At 37.6% G+C, this 16,700-nt stretch overlaps 2 protein-coding genes across 3 annotated transcripts in view; both read right to left on the bottom strand.

Annotated features, from left to right (window-relative positions):
- Positions 1-5,090, bottom strand: part of abca12 (ATP-binding cassette, sub-family A (ABC1), member 12) — a 57,346-nt gene extending 52,256 nt beyond the window's left edge. Inside the window, exons 1-8 of the mRNA XM_085434258.1 lie at positions 4,793-5,090; positions 4,185-4,265; positions 3,969-4,062; positions 2,268-2,403; positions 1,431-1,549; positions 1,265-1,332; positions 658-828; positions 271-464 (exon numbers count right to left, since the gene is read on the bottom strand). Of these exons, the coding sequence (XP_085290384.1) occupies positions 271-464; positions 658-828; positions 1,265-1,332; positions 1,431-1,549; positions 2,268-2,403; positions 3,969-4,062; positions 4,185-4,250 (848 nt within the window). The 5' untranslated portion in view covers positions 4,251-4,265; positions 4,793-5,090. The remainder of the gene's footprint in view (positions 1-270; positions 465-657; positions 829-1,264; positions 1,333-1,430; positions 1,550-2,267; positions 2,404-3,968; positions 4,063-4,184; positions 4,266-4,792) is intronic.
- A 2,274-nt stretch (positions 5,091-7,364) lies between these two features.
- Positions 7,365-16,620, bottom strand: pofut2 (protein O-fucosyltransferase 2). 2 transcript variants are annotated; one of them, XM_085434257.1, is made up of 10 exons: positions 15,559-15,622; positions 15,059-15,149; positions 14,704-14,957; positions 14,179-14,323; positions 13,091-13,201; positions 12,513-12,579; positions 12,140-12,265; positions 11,842-12,022; positions 9,738-9,861; positions 7,365-8,416 (listed from the first exon to the last, which is right to left on the bottom strand). In XM_085434257.1, exons 3-10 carry the CDS (start codon positions 14,891-14,893, stop codon positions 8,263-8,265), a joined length of 1,098 nt encoding a protein of 365 aa, XP_085290383.1. In that variant the 5' UTR covers positions 14,894-14,957; positions 15,059-15,149; positions 15,559-15,622; the 3' UTR covers positions 7,365-8,262. The 2 variants fall into 2 exon arrangements, with proteins under 2 accessions (XP_085290383.1, XP_085290382.1); XM_085434256.1 differs by lacking the exon at positions 15,059-15,149 and having other exon boundaries at positions 15,559-16,620.
- Between the last annotated feature and the right edge of the window lie 80 nt (positions 16,621-16,700).

Below are 16,700 nucleotides of genomic sequence, written 5' to 3'. Positions count from 1 at the left end.
AGCATTAAATCTTCAAGTCCAAAATATAGTATGGACTGGAAATATAGTTTAAAAAAGTGAAAGGCAATATCAAGAGTACTTCTAAGCTGAATTCACCAGTTTTCAAGCTTTTATTGACCACTAATAGGTACTGATATGTTATTTTTTACTAAATATGGTTTGATTTTGCTATTCCATTCTTTAAAATAATCTGACATACTACGTTAACCCCTTACTTCCGCTACCTTCATTTATTTTTTAAAAACTGTTTCATCACTGAAAATACTTTACCCCTGTAGGTGCTTGAGTATGTCTTCCAGTGTTCTCAGCATTTGGTCAACAGAACCATCTGAAAAGAGCTGAGGAAGAGCTAGAAGACGGTCCCATAGCAAGCTGTCATTTTGCAGCTGATTGAGGAATGTCACTGTCACCCATGCCACCTCCATCAATTCCTCTGGTTGGGTCAGCATCCATTCTTCAAGTATCTGACAACCAGACAGAGAAAGTATCTAAGCCTCCTAAAGCAAGATTCAATTACAAAAAATACTAAACACAAAACAAATAGAAAAGAATACATTTGGTTAGTGTCATTGCAGTGTGCTGACTAAAGCCGACCTAACATACATGGGCCTATATTTCACAAAATGTATAGGATCAAGTGCAAACACAAAAATATACCTGATTGACTGTATAGAGTGAGACTTCGAACACTGTGTTATTGGTCTTGCAGAAAGTGAACACAGCATTGGTGAAAACATCTAGCGAGCTTTCGTTCAGCATGGGCAGAGTCACAGTGCAAATGGCCCTCTTTAACAGGTTGGCTGACTCAAGCATGTTATCCAGGTTCTCCTGCAAGAAATGCAGTTTAGGTGAATGCATGTTGTTGTTATTATTACTAGCAAATATACAACTGGTCTGCTAACACAACATTATTAGAAATTGTAAATGCAATATCTCCAAATTTAGTCAGTAACAGCAGCATGGTTGTAGGGGAAACTGAATATTTTTGACACATAAATTTATCTATCTATCTAGTTATCTTTCAAATCTTGGACTGGGTATACGTTTAGTAACAACATAAATAAGTATAAGTGTGCTTAGTAAATAAATGCAGTACATGTTTTGTAGCCATTGCTGCAATGCAACCTTGAGGTTTGACTATGATCTACAGGACCTACAGGATCATTTTCAAACTTGACTGAAGATGCTATCAATCAGCTCTTAATACAAACTGTACTAGTACTGAGAACCCTTGTATCTTCTTTTATTTCTCCACAATACCCACCTGATCTTTGGTACTGTTGAAGAAAGTCGTTACAGGAGCATTTTTAGGACTTCCATGGTGAGATGTGCCTTTAAAAAGCAAAAAGATATTGTGAAAAACTGCAGGACTTTGATAAATACTAGATAACCATTTAGATCAAAGTGATTATGTTAGTTGAGCAACGTACCCAAATTGTCCAGCAGTTTAAACAGTTCTGCATGATCATTGGTGAAGTTGTTGGGGAGAAGGTTAAGAAAATCCCCCACTTGACCAAGACTCTCCAGTGGAGAACTCTCTGTCACAGACCTGTGGTACAGGTATAACAGGGCAGGTGAGGTAGTAAATATATTCTATTAGATGCATTTAGGACCCTTTTAGTGCTAAAGGTTTCATCTTTCTGTCTTAAATTAAAAATACCTTTTGTTTCTGTGTTTAAGGCGCTTGATTTTGACCATGCATTACAGTAATCATATTTATAATACTGCAATTCACTGAAATAGAACCTAACTCTACAATACTTTGGTTCATTAAAATGAAGCTTAACTCGATGACACTTTGAGTCCCTGAAAAGAAACCTAACCGAACAATATTCTTGTTCCCTGAAATGAAGCCTAAGTAAAATGTACTGGTAGATAAGAAGTAGACAAACAGGTTCTTCTAGCAGCCATTGACATTCCAGTTCAGGGAATTTAAATCAAAGAAGCTTCCAGATAATGGCATTTGTTAGCACGTGTAATGTGATAGGTAAGGGTTAAGATCCTTCCCTTCCTCCACAGGGAAAAGTCTGTTGTTGCCAAATTTTCATGATCACACACTGACTAATCATGTCACGTGATGCTGTGATCCTAATGTGATTTAAAGTCAGCAGAGTTCAAAATGTAGTTTTAAACAATAATATATGAAGGGTTATTGACTTAAATCATAGTTGCAGTAAATATGCAATTTGTAAATATGTTTTAGCACTTAGATTGCAGATTATATACATAGACTGTATATACACTGAGTATACTGACGAAGAAGGTACCTTGCTTTCCTCGACTTTGATGTTGTTGGTTCTACCAGGCGAGATGTGTTATGGCAACTGCTATCTGTGTTGCACATGAGGGTCTGGAGGAAAGGAAATAAGCCTGTGCTGGGGAGGTTTCGGGGACCCACATAACCTAGAGGAGATATGATAAAGGTTTTGCTGTAGTGATGACACTGGAAAATGTCATATTCATTAAGAATTGTTTCTAGGTACGTAATTGCATGCATTTGGCAAATGCAGATAGTTCAGAAGCTTTAAAAATGACATCAATTCAAGATAATAATGTGAACGACAATAGGATATCTGATACTGAGAAACAGTTTTACAAACACTCTGTCTGAGAAGTTCCTGGAATAGTTAGAAGCATCTACAGCATTACTGTACATGGGTTTCATGACCGGTGCGCAACCTCTGCCTTCTTTGTTAGAAAACCATCTGAGCTATTGTATCGGACAAAAAAGAGAGATCCAAAGATTAACTCAGAATGACCTGTGTTTAATCAGGTAATTTTTGATTGATTGCCATGACGTGCAAGTTTTGAAAGCTAGAACATACTGCATAGGTGCATTTTTCCTTCAGAACTAAAAGATATTCCGTATACCGCTAGTTCTATAGGAACAATATAACATATGGAGTAACTTTACTTAAAAAATATGGAACATGTAGCAGTTAAAACTAAAAATGAGAACTGCTTTGCTGTCTCCAAAAACGTTTATACACCAGTCAGATTTTGGTGCATTCTGACTCTGTGTCTCTTTCAACCAGGTATAAAATAAAATACCCACTAAACGGTATCTCAGGGGCAAGAAGAGGTCCTATTGGTTTGACTGTTTTACTAAAAAGTTTGAACACTGGGTTATTAAAGTTCAAGTGAATTCACATATCTTTCAAATCCAATCTGCCAATCAAGCCTGAACCACCAAATGTGACAGGATCAACTAGTCATCTAAAAGTGTTGTTTCCCATGGTGAACATTACCATGAGAAAGAAGGTTATTCCTGTGGTTTTTTAAGGATTTTATTGAAATTTAGATATACCATTTCTTAATGTTGCTGTGATTACATGTGGGGGGTTTTTAGGCTGAAAGCTGTTTGAGAACCTGGCTCTCTGTTAACCATTAACCTTGTTATTTAAAAAAGGCTGTAGGTGGCAAAACAAAGGTATCTCAAAAGCCTCTCCTTTTAAAGTTTCACACAAATCTAAAGCAGAGTAAATGTGATGTCAGTAGGCATTAAATGATAAAGCAGAACAAACACCATGTCAATAGTGATGGGATAGGCTCAAATCTGAAGGACCATTGATGTTTGCATTTAGTTGTCCATTTGTTTACTTTGGTTGCAAAACTAGAATGTCTCCAAGTATTTACCTGCTGACCTTTAAGATGACAAACAAAAGAATGCGGTCCAATCGAGTTAATATTGTGTCATTACTTACATAACTATCAGAAAGGTAAGTTTCAAGAGTACCCTTTAAAACTAATAAAAGTTAAATAAAAAAACCCAACAAAAACAAAACACCAGTAATGCAAAATGTAAGTTAATATTTCCAAACAAAGCTTCTACTCATTAAAAAAATATTTTTGATTGTTGTAAGGGACGCTTACAGTGGAATAGGCAGGCTGTGCATTTTCAATATGAGGTTAAAAAAAGGCTTGATTTTGTTTGCAGAATTAGCAGCAATTGATTTTTTTACACTTACATGTTTCCCTCACAACAGCAGGGAACTGGTGGCGGGTCACAGCAAGGATGATGAAGATGATCAAAGGCCAGGCGATCAGAGTCAGGGACCATACCTGAAAAAACACAACATATTTTAAAGCTTTGTAATAATATTCATTTCAGGGATGTGCAGAATGCCATTTTTTCATTCTTAGGTAATTAACTAGATATTTTGGACTCTTTGAATCTCACTCACTGGCCGTCTAATTACAGCCAGTCCATTCTTCCAGAGAAGAAGTTGAAGTTGGCGAAAGAAGACCATCACTGGTGGAAGAGGCTAAAATAAGGAAAAAAAGGAAACAAAGTTAAAAATGATATTTTTCATTCCATTAAATTATGAGATATAGAGATATACTGGGATTCCATGATCCCAGTATATCTCTATCTATCTATCTTAAATATATATATATAGATATATATATATATATATATATATATATATATATATATATATATATATATATATATATATATATAAAGTGAGAGAGAGAGAGGGAGAGAGAGTGACAAAATTCACATTGACATTTTAGGATAGGTGCGAAAAAAAGCTATTATATAACTTGGTGAGAGTGTATTCATTAAGTAGCTCACATATAGGTTACTTAAATCATATGACAGGTTTTTTTTTTCTTCTTTTCTACAAGTCTCATCAACTGTAGCTAACGTCTATAGCGCAAACTTGCGGAAATAAACGGTAGGTTTAAACTAATAATAAATAACAGAAATGTAAATTACATCAATGTTGTAATTGAGTTTAGCTCATTTAAGATAGGCACTCAAAAAAATAGTCCACTGCGCACTCACCTCGCAGCCGCTTTCCTTTTAATAGCTCAAATTATTTGTTATGTGAGTGTCGCTCGCAGATTTGCCAGGGAGGGCATGGCTCCTAGCAGGAAGCCCTTTCCATCAGTTGTTCACCGGAGTAAGACAGAAGAAGACCACGCTCAAACGTAGGAAAAAACCCTCTCTGAATGCCACCGCGGTTAGTGTAAAAGCAACAACAATACTGACAACCTCAACCTCTCTGTCGCTTGTCTTGTGCTTGCGTGTATGAAAAGGAAAATCTGGAATGAAAAAGGGCGTGTTCTCCTGTTGCACCTGTCTGCCCACAACAACAAAAATGGGCCGCATCTCTTAGAACAAGAAATCGCATACACTGGTACAAGAAAGGGCGTTACTTGAGGACGCTTTATGTGCCTATCTTACTACAATATTTAAGTAGATTCTTGTTACCTCAGATAATCACAGCTGATAGATTTAGAGAAAAACCAGAGCTGCTTAGAGAAGCATGTGACGGAATTAGAACTGGTATTTTTTCTTTTTAATGTTTCTGTATTTTGCCCTAAATGATAAATAGAAAACCTAAATTTAAAGGTTGCATTGACCTTAAATGCCTTCTTTTCGTTTCTATAACCAGTGAAAGTTAAACCTCTTATTAAATCTACAAGGTATGAAATTACACACCTAATTATCTAGTGTTGTCAAGGAGCTACTGTATAAGTCTCCACAGAGAACAGTCACAATGATATGTGTGAGGGATCCATTGGGAAAAGTTAGCACTCACACACAATACTGTTTCCACATAATGTTGAGAGGGAATACGATCCGCCCAATTAAATGATATCGAATCACCAATTGTAATAAATTACATATGAATAAAAATTATCTTACACATTCATATTTCATTTGTGTTCTTGTATTTTCAAAAAGAATAATATGACTGAAGCTTTCTTTCAAATGTACAAACATCCTGTACAGACCTTGTGAGAAAAATAAATGTTGACATTGACATTGTTGCATTATGGTGAATTCTCCAAAAGTTGATTCTGTTCATCTGGACGTAGCTTTTTCAGTGGGAGAAACGTTTCGTCACTCATCCAAGTGACTTCTTCAATCTCAGCTGACTGCAGGTTTCCCCAGTCTTATAAACTTACAAACATATAGTGTACGCTGTTAAGTGCCAGGAGGATTGCCAGGATTTCTACATCAGGGAAATCAAACAACATCTGGCAAAGCGGATGGCACAACACAGAAGAGCTACCTCGTCAGGCCAGGACTCTGCAGTCCTTTTACACCTACAGGCCAGTGGACACTCTTTCAATGATGAGGATGTACACATCCTGGACAGGGAGGAATGCTGGTTTGAGCGCGGAGTCAAGGAGGCCATTTACGTGAAAAGGGAAAGACCATCTCTGAATTGAGGAGGGGGCCTAAGGGTGCATCTTTCGTCATTGTACAATGCTGTGATTGCAGCCATTCTCCAACTCTTTGTGAATGGTGCTCATGGCCATTGACCATGACTATTCTATTCTATGATGAAGGAAGTGGGATGAGATGAGTGACGAAATGTTTCTGCCTCTGAAAACGCTACGTCCAGATGAACAGAATCAACTTTGGAGATTTCCTTACCTGGATGATTGAGCATGCATCAAGAAGATTATGGTGCATTCCATTATCTTTAACTCAGAGTATGAGCAGAAATTTACTGTCACCCAGTCTTTCTTTTATGGTACTAACATTTGTTATGCAGGCTGAGTATTACATACTCAGCCTGATTGTTTGATAAAAACAACAACTGCGAAACAATGGACAGCAGGAATAGGGTTGGGCCATTTCACCTATGCCCAGCAAGGCCATAGGTGACATATGACTAGCAATACTGGTTTGTGATCTTGCAGTGTGCTGAAAAAAAATGTCAGCTGTTTTATGCAGTGTACTGTCTTACCGCAGGAAGCTTATTCGACTAGCTACTGGAATCCAGTGATGTATAATACACTCTTGTTTTTGACTTTGCTCTATATAAAGTTAGTTTTCATGACAATGTTGTGTGAAAGTCATGAGCAAGCCATTGTTTTATATTTTTCCTTCAAGGACACAGACTTTATTGTAATAAAGTGTCTGGAACAATAGTTCTTCAGTCATTTTAAAGATCTTTCAAAGGTTTTCTTTGGATATTGGCTGCTTTGTCTCTTGTTTTCAGTCCAGTTTTTGTACCGGACCGTTTTCAGAGGAACGTCTTTTGTTTAAGTCACTTAACACTGACCTATTAGATCGGGAGAGAAGTACGACTGTAAGAGTCTTGACTTTCAATCTCAACAGAATGGTATAATAAGGGGTTTTTTTTGTTTTGGTTTTTTTTCTTTATAAACTAAATGTTTACACATATTTTAAAAAGACAATACATCTTTTTTTTCATTTTCCCAAAAAGTGAGGGGTGGCAACACTTTTTGTTTCTTTGAAACAACAGAACAATTACAGAAAAAAATCAATTTGTAGGTAATTCGGTAAACTAGCTTGATTAAACATCTCCATTTACATATGTACCGGGGAAACTTAATTATAGTTGAAGAGAATTGGAATTATGTGGTGGTATTAATCAGATTCTGAAATAACAAAATATTTTATTTTAGTTTTAGTAGGTTTCTGGCAGGGTGGAAGGTAATAGGTAAAAGTGCCTTGAAAAAAACATGCAAGTCTTTTGTACAGTACCAGTTTGATGGCAAGTTATGTGTGACTTCTTTGTGTTATGCCAATACCACTCCCTGTAGTACTTTAAATTAGGATTGCATCGTGTATGCTTGGAAACAGTTTGCGGTTTAAAAATCAGGCTGGAAAAATTAGGCATTGTAACGTCTTCATCATGGTGGTATTTACAAAGTAAAATGCTTGACTTCTGTTTTTTAATTTCCTACCGTTCCAATACTGACAATATTATGAAAGGGCAGATACTGTATAAAAAAAGTGAAACGTTTTTGTGTTTCTAAAATCATAATTGATTGTGCTTCTTGATAAGACACTTCACAAAAGCAAGTTTTCTTAATCTAATTCACAGTATAACCTTTGATTACCAATTTGTAGAAAAAAAAAACAACAAAAAACTCCCCTCAAAAACCCCACTGGATTTAAAATGAGAATACACCGTCTAATACTCTTTGTTCCATTACAAGATAATCTGTTCACCATTGCCATGAATACAAATAAAAATGAAAAATACAGTTAAAAAACAAAACAAAAAATAGCACGTATACAATCTAAAAAACTAAAATGTAAGCAGCTTTATTTTTTGAAAATTTAATTAATACTGTTTACATGTTTGGAAGTCCTCTCCTTTGCCTATTTAGCATAAAGTCCAAAAGAGCGGTCTTTTCAAACCTGGCAGCACAACACTGAAACCATGAAACGTAAATAAAAATGAACAACAAAATTATTAAAATATCTTGAAGATTCCAAACACTGCATTTGGCCTTTGTCTAACCAAACTCTTAATGGTCACATCAATAAACAATTTTCCAGTGCGTGGGCTGTTCACATTCTTTCTCAGTGTCCCCACAGAAACGGTTGTATGTAGTTTTGGGGTCAAAGCCCAGAATTTCCCTCTCTTCGTGGATCCGGAAAGAGAAAGTGGAAACTGATGTTCCAATAAAAAATCTGGAAAGACACGTAGAAAAATATAAATTCAAAGAAAGATGGTGTCCATGAAAACTACGCAATACGGTGAGAACAGCATGAGTCACCGTGAGTAGTTTTTCAAGTTGAAATATTTTCCATGGGCAGGAACAAGTGATAAAGCTATCGAAATATCTAAGCTATTTTCTGTTGGGCATAGGTTAAAGAACTAGTATTTCCACAATAATCAAACAAACATTTTTAAACTGACGCACATTAATGTGCCTTTATGTCTAATTTAAAGGGAAAAAAGTTTGGGATATTTTTACATTTAGCTTAAATTAGTTTACTGGCAAAATCATAAAGAACAGCCGTACACAACAATAATGGGAACTTTGAACTACACAACACCTTTACCATAAGTTACAAGCTAATGTGCAGTCAAAGGCGCTTGCAAAGAAAAGCGTCTGGACTTCTTTAAGTTGCTTGAAGACGTTTCACCTCTCATCCAAGAAGCTTCAGTTCTAAGGTCAAATGGTGGAGAGTCCCAGATATAAACCTAGTGGGAGTAACCCCCCACAGAGGGACAAAAGGACCCCCTGATGATCCTCTAATCGCCTGAGCCAAGGTGTGAAACTGGGTGTGGGTCCCAATCAGCCAGAGTTTCGGGTGAGTTCATTGTGAAACCTGGCCCCACCTTATCATGCGAATTCCTGAGATCAGATGGCCCAGGATGTGAGTGGGCATTAAGGCGTCTGGGAAGGGATCTCAAAACTGGATTATAGATGGCCTTAATGCCATTTGACCTTAGAACTGAAGAAGCTTCTCGGATGAGAGGTGAAACGTCTTCAAGTAACTTAAAGAAGTCCAGACGCTTTTCTTTGCAAGCTCCTTTGACTACGATGACCTGGATGACTGAGAACCTTCACAGACAAGCTAATGTGCATTACATTCAAGGATAAAGGTGTTTGGCCACTATGTGACAGCATTTACCTTTTAGTATAGGTAATGGCTGAATGACATTTCCCCCTTGAAACTTACCATTAGCTGTATGTGCTTGCTGCTGAGGCTGCTCGGTTTAGAAAGACATGCAACACCACAAATTTGAAAACTCAAAATGTATCATCTATTTATATTTTCTCACTCAATACTCCTCTACAGAGCTAAAATAACACTACCGTAATGTTATATTAATGTTAAAAATTGTAATGACTGGAATGACAAATAAACAATTTTCATGTCATATATGTGTAATTTTATATTTTTTGAAATAAATAACCTGCCTTATTACTACTACTATCACAAATGTTATCAAATAATGCATTAAATACTGAATGTATTAAAACCGTGAAACTAAATATACCTTGCATGGGCACATATCCACTGGTCAATTATGGCAACTCCTCCATCTTTAAAGAGTTCGAGGTCCTCTGTGGATGGCTCAAAGCGCACTATGTCTGGCAACAACTTTTTCAGCTCCTTTATTTCTGCAAATTTTACAGATTAACAAGTATAATAAAATCATATAAGTATACTATCTATTAGATAAACTACTACTAAATGTTCGCACTGTTCTTTAAATATTTATTGAAAACTCACAGAAATACTCAGAAATTTAAACCACAGAGTATTACTGGACAATATTACAATATATATATATATATACAGTGGGGCAAAAAAGTATTTAGTCAGCCACCGATTGTGCAAGTTCCCCCACCTAAAATGATGACAGAGGTCAGTAATTTGCACCAGAGGTAGACTTCAACTGTGAGAGACAGAATGTGAAAAAAAAATCCATGAATCCACATGGTAGGATTTGTAAAGAATTTATTCGTAAATCAGGGTGGAAAATAAGTATTTGGTCAATAACAAAAATACAACTCAATACTTTGTAACATAACCTTTGTTGGCAATAACAGAGGTCAAACGTTTACTATAGGTCTTTACCAGGTTTGCACACACTGGTATTTTGGCCCATTCCTCCATGCAGATCTTCTCGAGAGCAGTGATGTTTTGGGGCTGTCGCCGAGCAACACGGACTTTCAACTCCCGCCACAGATTTTCTATGGGGTTGAGGTCTGGAGACTGGCTAGGCCACTCCAGGACTTTCAAATGCTTCTTACGGAGCCACTCCTTTGTTGCCCGGGCGGTGTGTTTTGGATCATTGTCATGTTGGAAGACCCAGCCTCGTTTCATCTTCAAAGTTCTCACTGATGGAAGGAGGTTTTGGCTCAAAATCTCACGATACATGGCCCCATTCATTCTGTCCTTAACACGGATCAGTCGTCCTGTCCCCTTGGCAGAAAAACAGCCCCATAGCATGATGTTTCCACCCCCATGCTTCACAGTAGGTATGGTGTTCTTGGGATGCAACTCAGTATTCTTCTTCCTCCAAACACGACGAGTTGAGTTTATACCAAAAAGTTCTACTTTGGTTTCATCTGACCACATGACATTCTCCCAATCCTCTGCTGTATCATCCATGTGCTCTCTGGCAAACTTCAGACGGGCCTGGACATGCACTGGCTTCAGCAGCGGAACACGTCTGGCACTGCGGGATTTGATTCCCTGCCGTTGTAGTGTGTTACTGATGGTGACCTTTGTTACTTTGGTCCCAGCTCTCTGCAGGTCATTCATCAGGTCCCCCCGTGTGGTTCTGGGATCTTTGCTCACCGTTCTCATGATCATTTTGACCCCACGGGATGAGATCTTGCGTGGAGCCCCAGATCGAGGGAGATTATCAGTGGTCTTGTATGTCTTCCATTTTCTGATGATTGCTCCCACAGTTGATTTTTTCACACCAAGCTGCTTGCCTATTGTAGATTCACTCTTCCCAGTCTGGTGCAGGTCTACAATACTTTTCCTGGTGTCCTTCAAAAGCTCTTTGGTCTTGGCCATGGCGGAGTTGGGAGTCTGACTGTTTGAGGCTGTGGACAGGTGTCTTTTATACAGATGATGAGTTCAAACAGGTGCCATTCATACAGGTAACGAGTGGGGGACAGAAAAGCGTCTTACAGAAGACATTACAGGTCTGTGAGAGCCAGAGATTTTCCTTGTTTGAGGTGACCAAATACTTATTTTCCACCCTGATTTACTTATAAATTCTTTACAAATCCTACCATGTGAATTCATGGATTTTTTTTTCACATTCTGTCTCTCACAGTTGAAGTCTACCTCTGGTGCAAATTACTGACCTCTGTCATCATTTTAGGTGGGGGAACTTGCACAATCGGTGGCTGACTAAATACTTTTTTGCCCCACTGTATTTATACATTTTGTAAATCAAGTTACCACACAGGGTCCCTCGTCCGACAAAGAGTTAAAGGAATTATTAGCTGATTGTATTTTATTATAAGTATTAGCTAGAAAATAGTGTTCTAAAACTTGACTTAATATGCAAATCACTGAAGCTTCAATGCATTACAAGTATAATTTCTCTATCTTTAAAAATGTGTGTGTGTCACTACCTTCATCATCTGCATCTGTCGCAACAAAAACTTTATCAAGTTTATGTTTTTTCATCAAGCTGCGTATTTTTTTGACAGCTCCCTTAAGACTCGGCACATCTTCTCTGTGACCCCAGATAAAGTCTTTCCGGCGCAGGTGGACGCCCAGATATGAACCACCTTTAGCTGAGCCAGGCTTGGCCTGAGGAGTGATCAAAAAATAGCACATCACTTTTTAAAATGCTGCTCAACATGGAAAATGGTCACACCCATAACTAGTACAATCCCATAAATATACTATTATAAGACACTGTCAAACCTTCATACGAGTCCAGTCCTCGCTGTATGGCGTATGGTCTGTTTCATCTGTAGAGTTTAGATGTCTTGATCTGAAGTTATCCCCTATGAGACGCAGGTGCTTTGCAAAAACCATGCTGCGTCGTGTCTAGAATAGACACAGACCACAGTTTACAGACAGCAAAATTTCCCAGAATCCCATTGTTTTTGAAAATGCAAAAGATACATAATGTAACTTATTATCAGTAACAATACAGTGATGCCACAGTAATGCTGCAGTATACTACACATAGAAAAAGTCTAGGAAGAATAACACTGCCTATGATGACCTAACCTAACCTGAAACATAAGACGTGACGTATCACGAACTGAAAATTCTATAGTTCTTGACTTACATTCCAGTAGTCCTTCCCAGCATAGTGATCATGAAGGAGCGTCTCTGCTCGGTCGAGCATAACAGATCTGCAAAAACAACAGCATGCAAACAAGATTACCACTGTAGGTGTCATAAAATCTGACAGAGCTATGAGTAATGGCAGAGCTGAATAATAATGAAGCGAGATCATCTTTCAGACATGTTCCAAAAAAAAGATCATATGATCATCATTTTTTTAAAATGATGATCATATGATCAGCTTTATGTTGAGACAATGTCACCCTGTTATTATGCATACTTTTTTATATTAACTTGTATTCTGAATTACACACCAGGAATAGAAATGTCTAATTGTAATGCCTATACTGAAATGGTACACCAAGTTGAACTAATGTAATGTTTTAAAGTTCTTTAGAGTTTTAAGTCATTTCAATTTAAGGTGGAAATAGTGACTTTTAATGAAGACATGTTACATTAAATCCAAACGTTTTACCAGCATCACTCAACAGCTTTTACCGTTTGACTGATGCCAGATAACAAATAACAATAACGTATGGTTGGTGACTTTTTTATTAGCATGTTCCTTTGTAGACTCACGTCGCTGTAATGTTTTTCTGAAGAACCGGTGCTATGACGGATGCATGGCCTTGTGCTGATAAACACGTTACATTTCGAGCTCTCGTCTCTTCGTATCCCCAAAACCAGCCCCTAAAAAACAGACAAGATACATGTGGCAAGTAGTGGGCACAGATAGACACAGAACTGTGAATATGTGCTATCTACAGTATTGTGCAAAGATCTCGAACCACACCTCATTTCTTTATGTTTTTCTAGAAATGTCAGTAATATGTCCCAGGAAGACTGAAAGTCAATATTTTATAATCTAATAGATCATTTTATTCTGTGTGCACTTCTTCTTTTGTTCTCCAATTGTCCAGTTTCCTCGGACTTTTTAAGGACACACTGCACCATGCCAAAACACAGTGGGGGAAATAACTGCTGAATGTGTAAGTTTGCTTATTTACAAAGAAATGAACAGTCTCTAATTTTTGTTGTTTCAGTTTAATGCCGACAGATAGAATATCAACCAAAAATCCAGAAATAAAGGCACATTAAATTAAAATTATAAATTGATGCATGTCATTGAGTTAAATAAGTATTTGATCCCCAAGCCCCAATTTAAAATAAGTTCTTTGCTAAGTTATCTGTTATGTGTAGCCACAAAACTACTTCATCCCATCAGTCAGGTGCTTTTTATGCTTTAATGATTCATGGGTCAAGTGGTATCTAGTGGTTTAACAAACATAAAATATTTTTCTGAAAATGGCCAGGTGGAAAGACCAGACTTAAAAACCCTGAAACAACTTGAAAAGGTTTGGAAACCTATTTCTCAAGACCACTTCTGGCTCCTTGGAAGAAAATTTCACAGAAATGAGGGGTGAATCAAAACTTTTGCAAAGTACTGTAGACATGAAGTAGGTTTGTGTATTTTCTTGTGTAATTACATCTTTGTTACTAAAAAACAAATATATTCATCACACTAATACCCACATCTTTACTTCTGACCCCTGTCATGATACAGATAATGGCATCTAGTTGTTGTGTGTAACAAAATGTATGAGTGGTATTGTATTCGTAATGCAATGTTTTATAAATGTTGCTGGTTTTCTGCATTGTTTAATCACCTGTAGTAGCCATGTTTATCTTTGGAGTACATCAACTTCTCGATGCATGGCCGCTCGTCAACCTTTTCCTCCCATTTTCCGTCAGTCCATCCTTCCGCATAGTTTTGCAGTACCAGAACATGGTCTATAAACGGGCCTCCATTTTCTACACCAAGGAGAGTTCAGTTTGCCATAAACAAATAATTGTGTTGGAAAAGGTTTTAATTTATATATTTTAATTTATTGAGCTTGAAACTCCCTTTCAAGCTCGGGTCCAGAGGCCTGGGAGCTTAAGGGTCCTGCGCACTATCTTAACTGTTCCTAGGACAAGGTAGGCGAGTGGCTCCAGCAGATCCCAGGAACAACATCCGAGATCTCTGTCCAGAAGAGCGCAGGACCCTCAAGCTCCCAGAGGACCTGAGCGTGAAGGATAGACCGCCAGCAGGGGCAGGAAGGGAATTTTTTTATATATATATTACCGTAGATATATCTCTTTCAAAAAAATGAAAATGAAACCTAGTCTGCATCACCCATCCAAATGCTCACCAGCAATGAATTCTTCATACTCAATAACAGGTACGTTGGCCTGAAGGCTAGTAAGGCTGAAGAACTCCCCCCATGGAATGCGGATTTGATGGAGGTTAGGGCTCTGCCAGTGGTAAAGGCGACCCCATGGGGGAAGCACCAACACCCAGTCATCTCCTTCTTTCCTCAATGTCTTGACCAGAGAAGCCATGCGAATATAGACATCTCTGCGCAGATTGAAACCCTCTGGAGGGTTTACATCATACAAAAGGTACCTGTGGTGACAAGACAAAGGCATAACACATTATTTGTATACTGTAGCTAATACTTTCCAAAATTGAGGTACCACCTTAAAACTTTAGAAAGCCTTACTCACTGTTGCAAATTTAGCTTTTAGTGACCCAGGCAGTTGTTTTCTCTCTTTTTTTTGTTACAGCAGGCTGTTTAACAATTCTGGAAGTTACAGTCTGATCAAACAAATAAGCATGGGTACAAATAACTTATACATATCACCTAACTACAGAAAGCAATAATACACATACAATAACCAGAACACTAAATTCTGCATTAAAGGTAAACACAAATGAAATCATGTTGTTTCAGAACTCCACTATAGAACAAAAATGTTCTGGCTGTTCTGGATTTGTGGTAATTTTATGGAAGAAGGCATTAAATTGTAAATTTTTTTTAATAGATTAAGATGACGTTTGACATAGTCAAAGCTGGCACGATATCAATATAGACTTAAAAGGCCAAAAAGAAAAAAAACCCGACGTGTTAACTACAAAGAAACACTGCCTGTACGGTTAAATGAACAGCTGCTTCCAAATTTACGTTAGCATTGCTGGTTAGCCCACCGTTACGCTATAAACTTACCGCAAATCCCTGGCGGCAGCGACGGGTGCAGTAACCGTCTGGCTTGCGCTAAATACATTATCACTATTTCCTTCATCGAATACGGAAAGGGCGACGAAAACTGACAGCAAGAACGAACTGAAAGAACACGCTGAAGCAAATAACATCAGTAGTCTATTCAGTACGCTCTGCGCCATATTGACTCTGAGCCACGCACTTCCGGAAGCGTCTGCATGGTTGCCGGGCAACCAGCAATCGCAGACGCAGACGACAAAAACGAGGCCAGAGTGCAAAAGATTTGTTGTTCTTGTTTTGTTTATCTATGTAGATAACTTACATTTTTAAAATATAAATATCTAGTTGACTGCTACATACTTCCTTTCTGTGCAGGCAGTGCTGTGCTGCCATATTCACAATCAGACTTTTTTTAAGTAGATATTTCACAAGTTATATGGCTAATTTCCAACCCCTAGACAGGATAAAGCTAGTGTCAAAGGTAGAATTAGGTGAGTGAATCTAATCAAAATATTACCTTAAAGTAAAATACTTGATAACATATAAAATACTTGATATATGCTATCTTTGATTTAACTTAACACTGCACCATCAGAGTATGCCTGGACTAAACTGCGTTTTTTCATACAGCCAAAAGTGTTGAATGTATAAGCGGGTTGTGGCATGTAATTATTTTGTTATGATTGAGAGAGAATCTCCATGCTGTCACTGCAAGGATCGCCAGGTTGCAGGACAGGAAAAATTAACTAATTAAACACTAGCTTGCCTATCAAGATCAAAAGTCTTCAATAAATGAAGTGACACCTTCCCACTTTAATCCATGCTTACAGTGTTGAAGAGTAAATATTTTACTTAAATTTGAGTTTGAGAATTACGTTCTCTGTGAGCTGCACACAGAATTTAGGGGAGGCATTTCACAGCATGGTTGAAAAAACACAGGAGGCTACAACACACAATGTCCCCTTACTGAAATGTTTTTGTGTGAATCTGATATTTTCAAGCAACCAAGAAAGTAGCTGATGATGGTTACTGAGCCCTGAACATAAACTATTTCTTTGTTTAAAAAAAGACCTATGGTAAGATAGAATGGATTCTTGAATGGATGAGGAGAAGGGAAGAGGAAAATGAATATAATTACAGATCAAACT

This window comes from Copadichromis virginalis, linkage group LG16, assembly GCF_057382275.1.
Source record: "Copadichromis virginalis isolate Kocher_CV1m ecotype Utaka linkage group LG16, C_Virginalis_male_GT1.1, whole genome shotgun sequence".
NCBI lineage: Eukaryota > Metazoa > Chordata > Actinopteri > Cichliformes > Cichlidae > Copadichromis > Copadichromis virginalis.
Note: the sequence above shows the minus strand (reverse complement) of the source record. Positions and strands in the feature narration are given on the sequence as shown.

Coding starts and splice junctions, on each gene's coding strand:
- pofut2 (XM_085434256.1), bottom strand. CDS start 15,734: ATGGCGCAGAGCGTACTGAATAGACTACTGATGTTATTTGCTTCAGCG. Junction 14,324..14,703: donor GTATGAAGAATTCATTGCTG/GTGAGCATTTGG, acceptor TCCTTGGTGTAG/AAAATGGAGGCCCGTTTATA. Junction 12,580..13,090: donor CAGAAAAACATTACAGCGAC/GTGAGTCTACAA, acceptor TTGTTTTTGCAG/ATCTGTTATGCTCGACCGAG.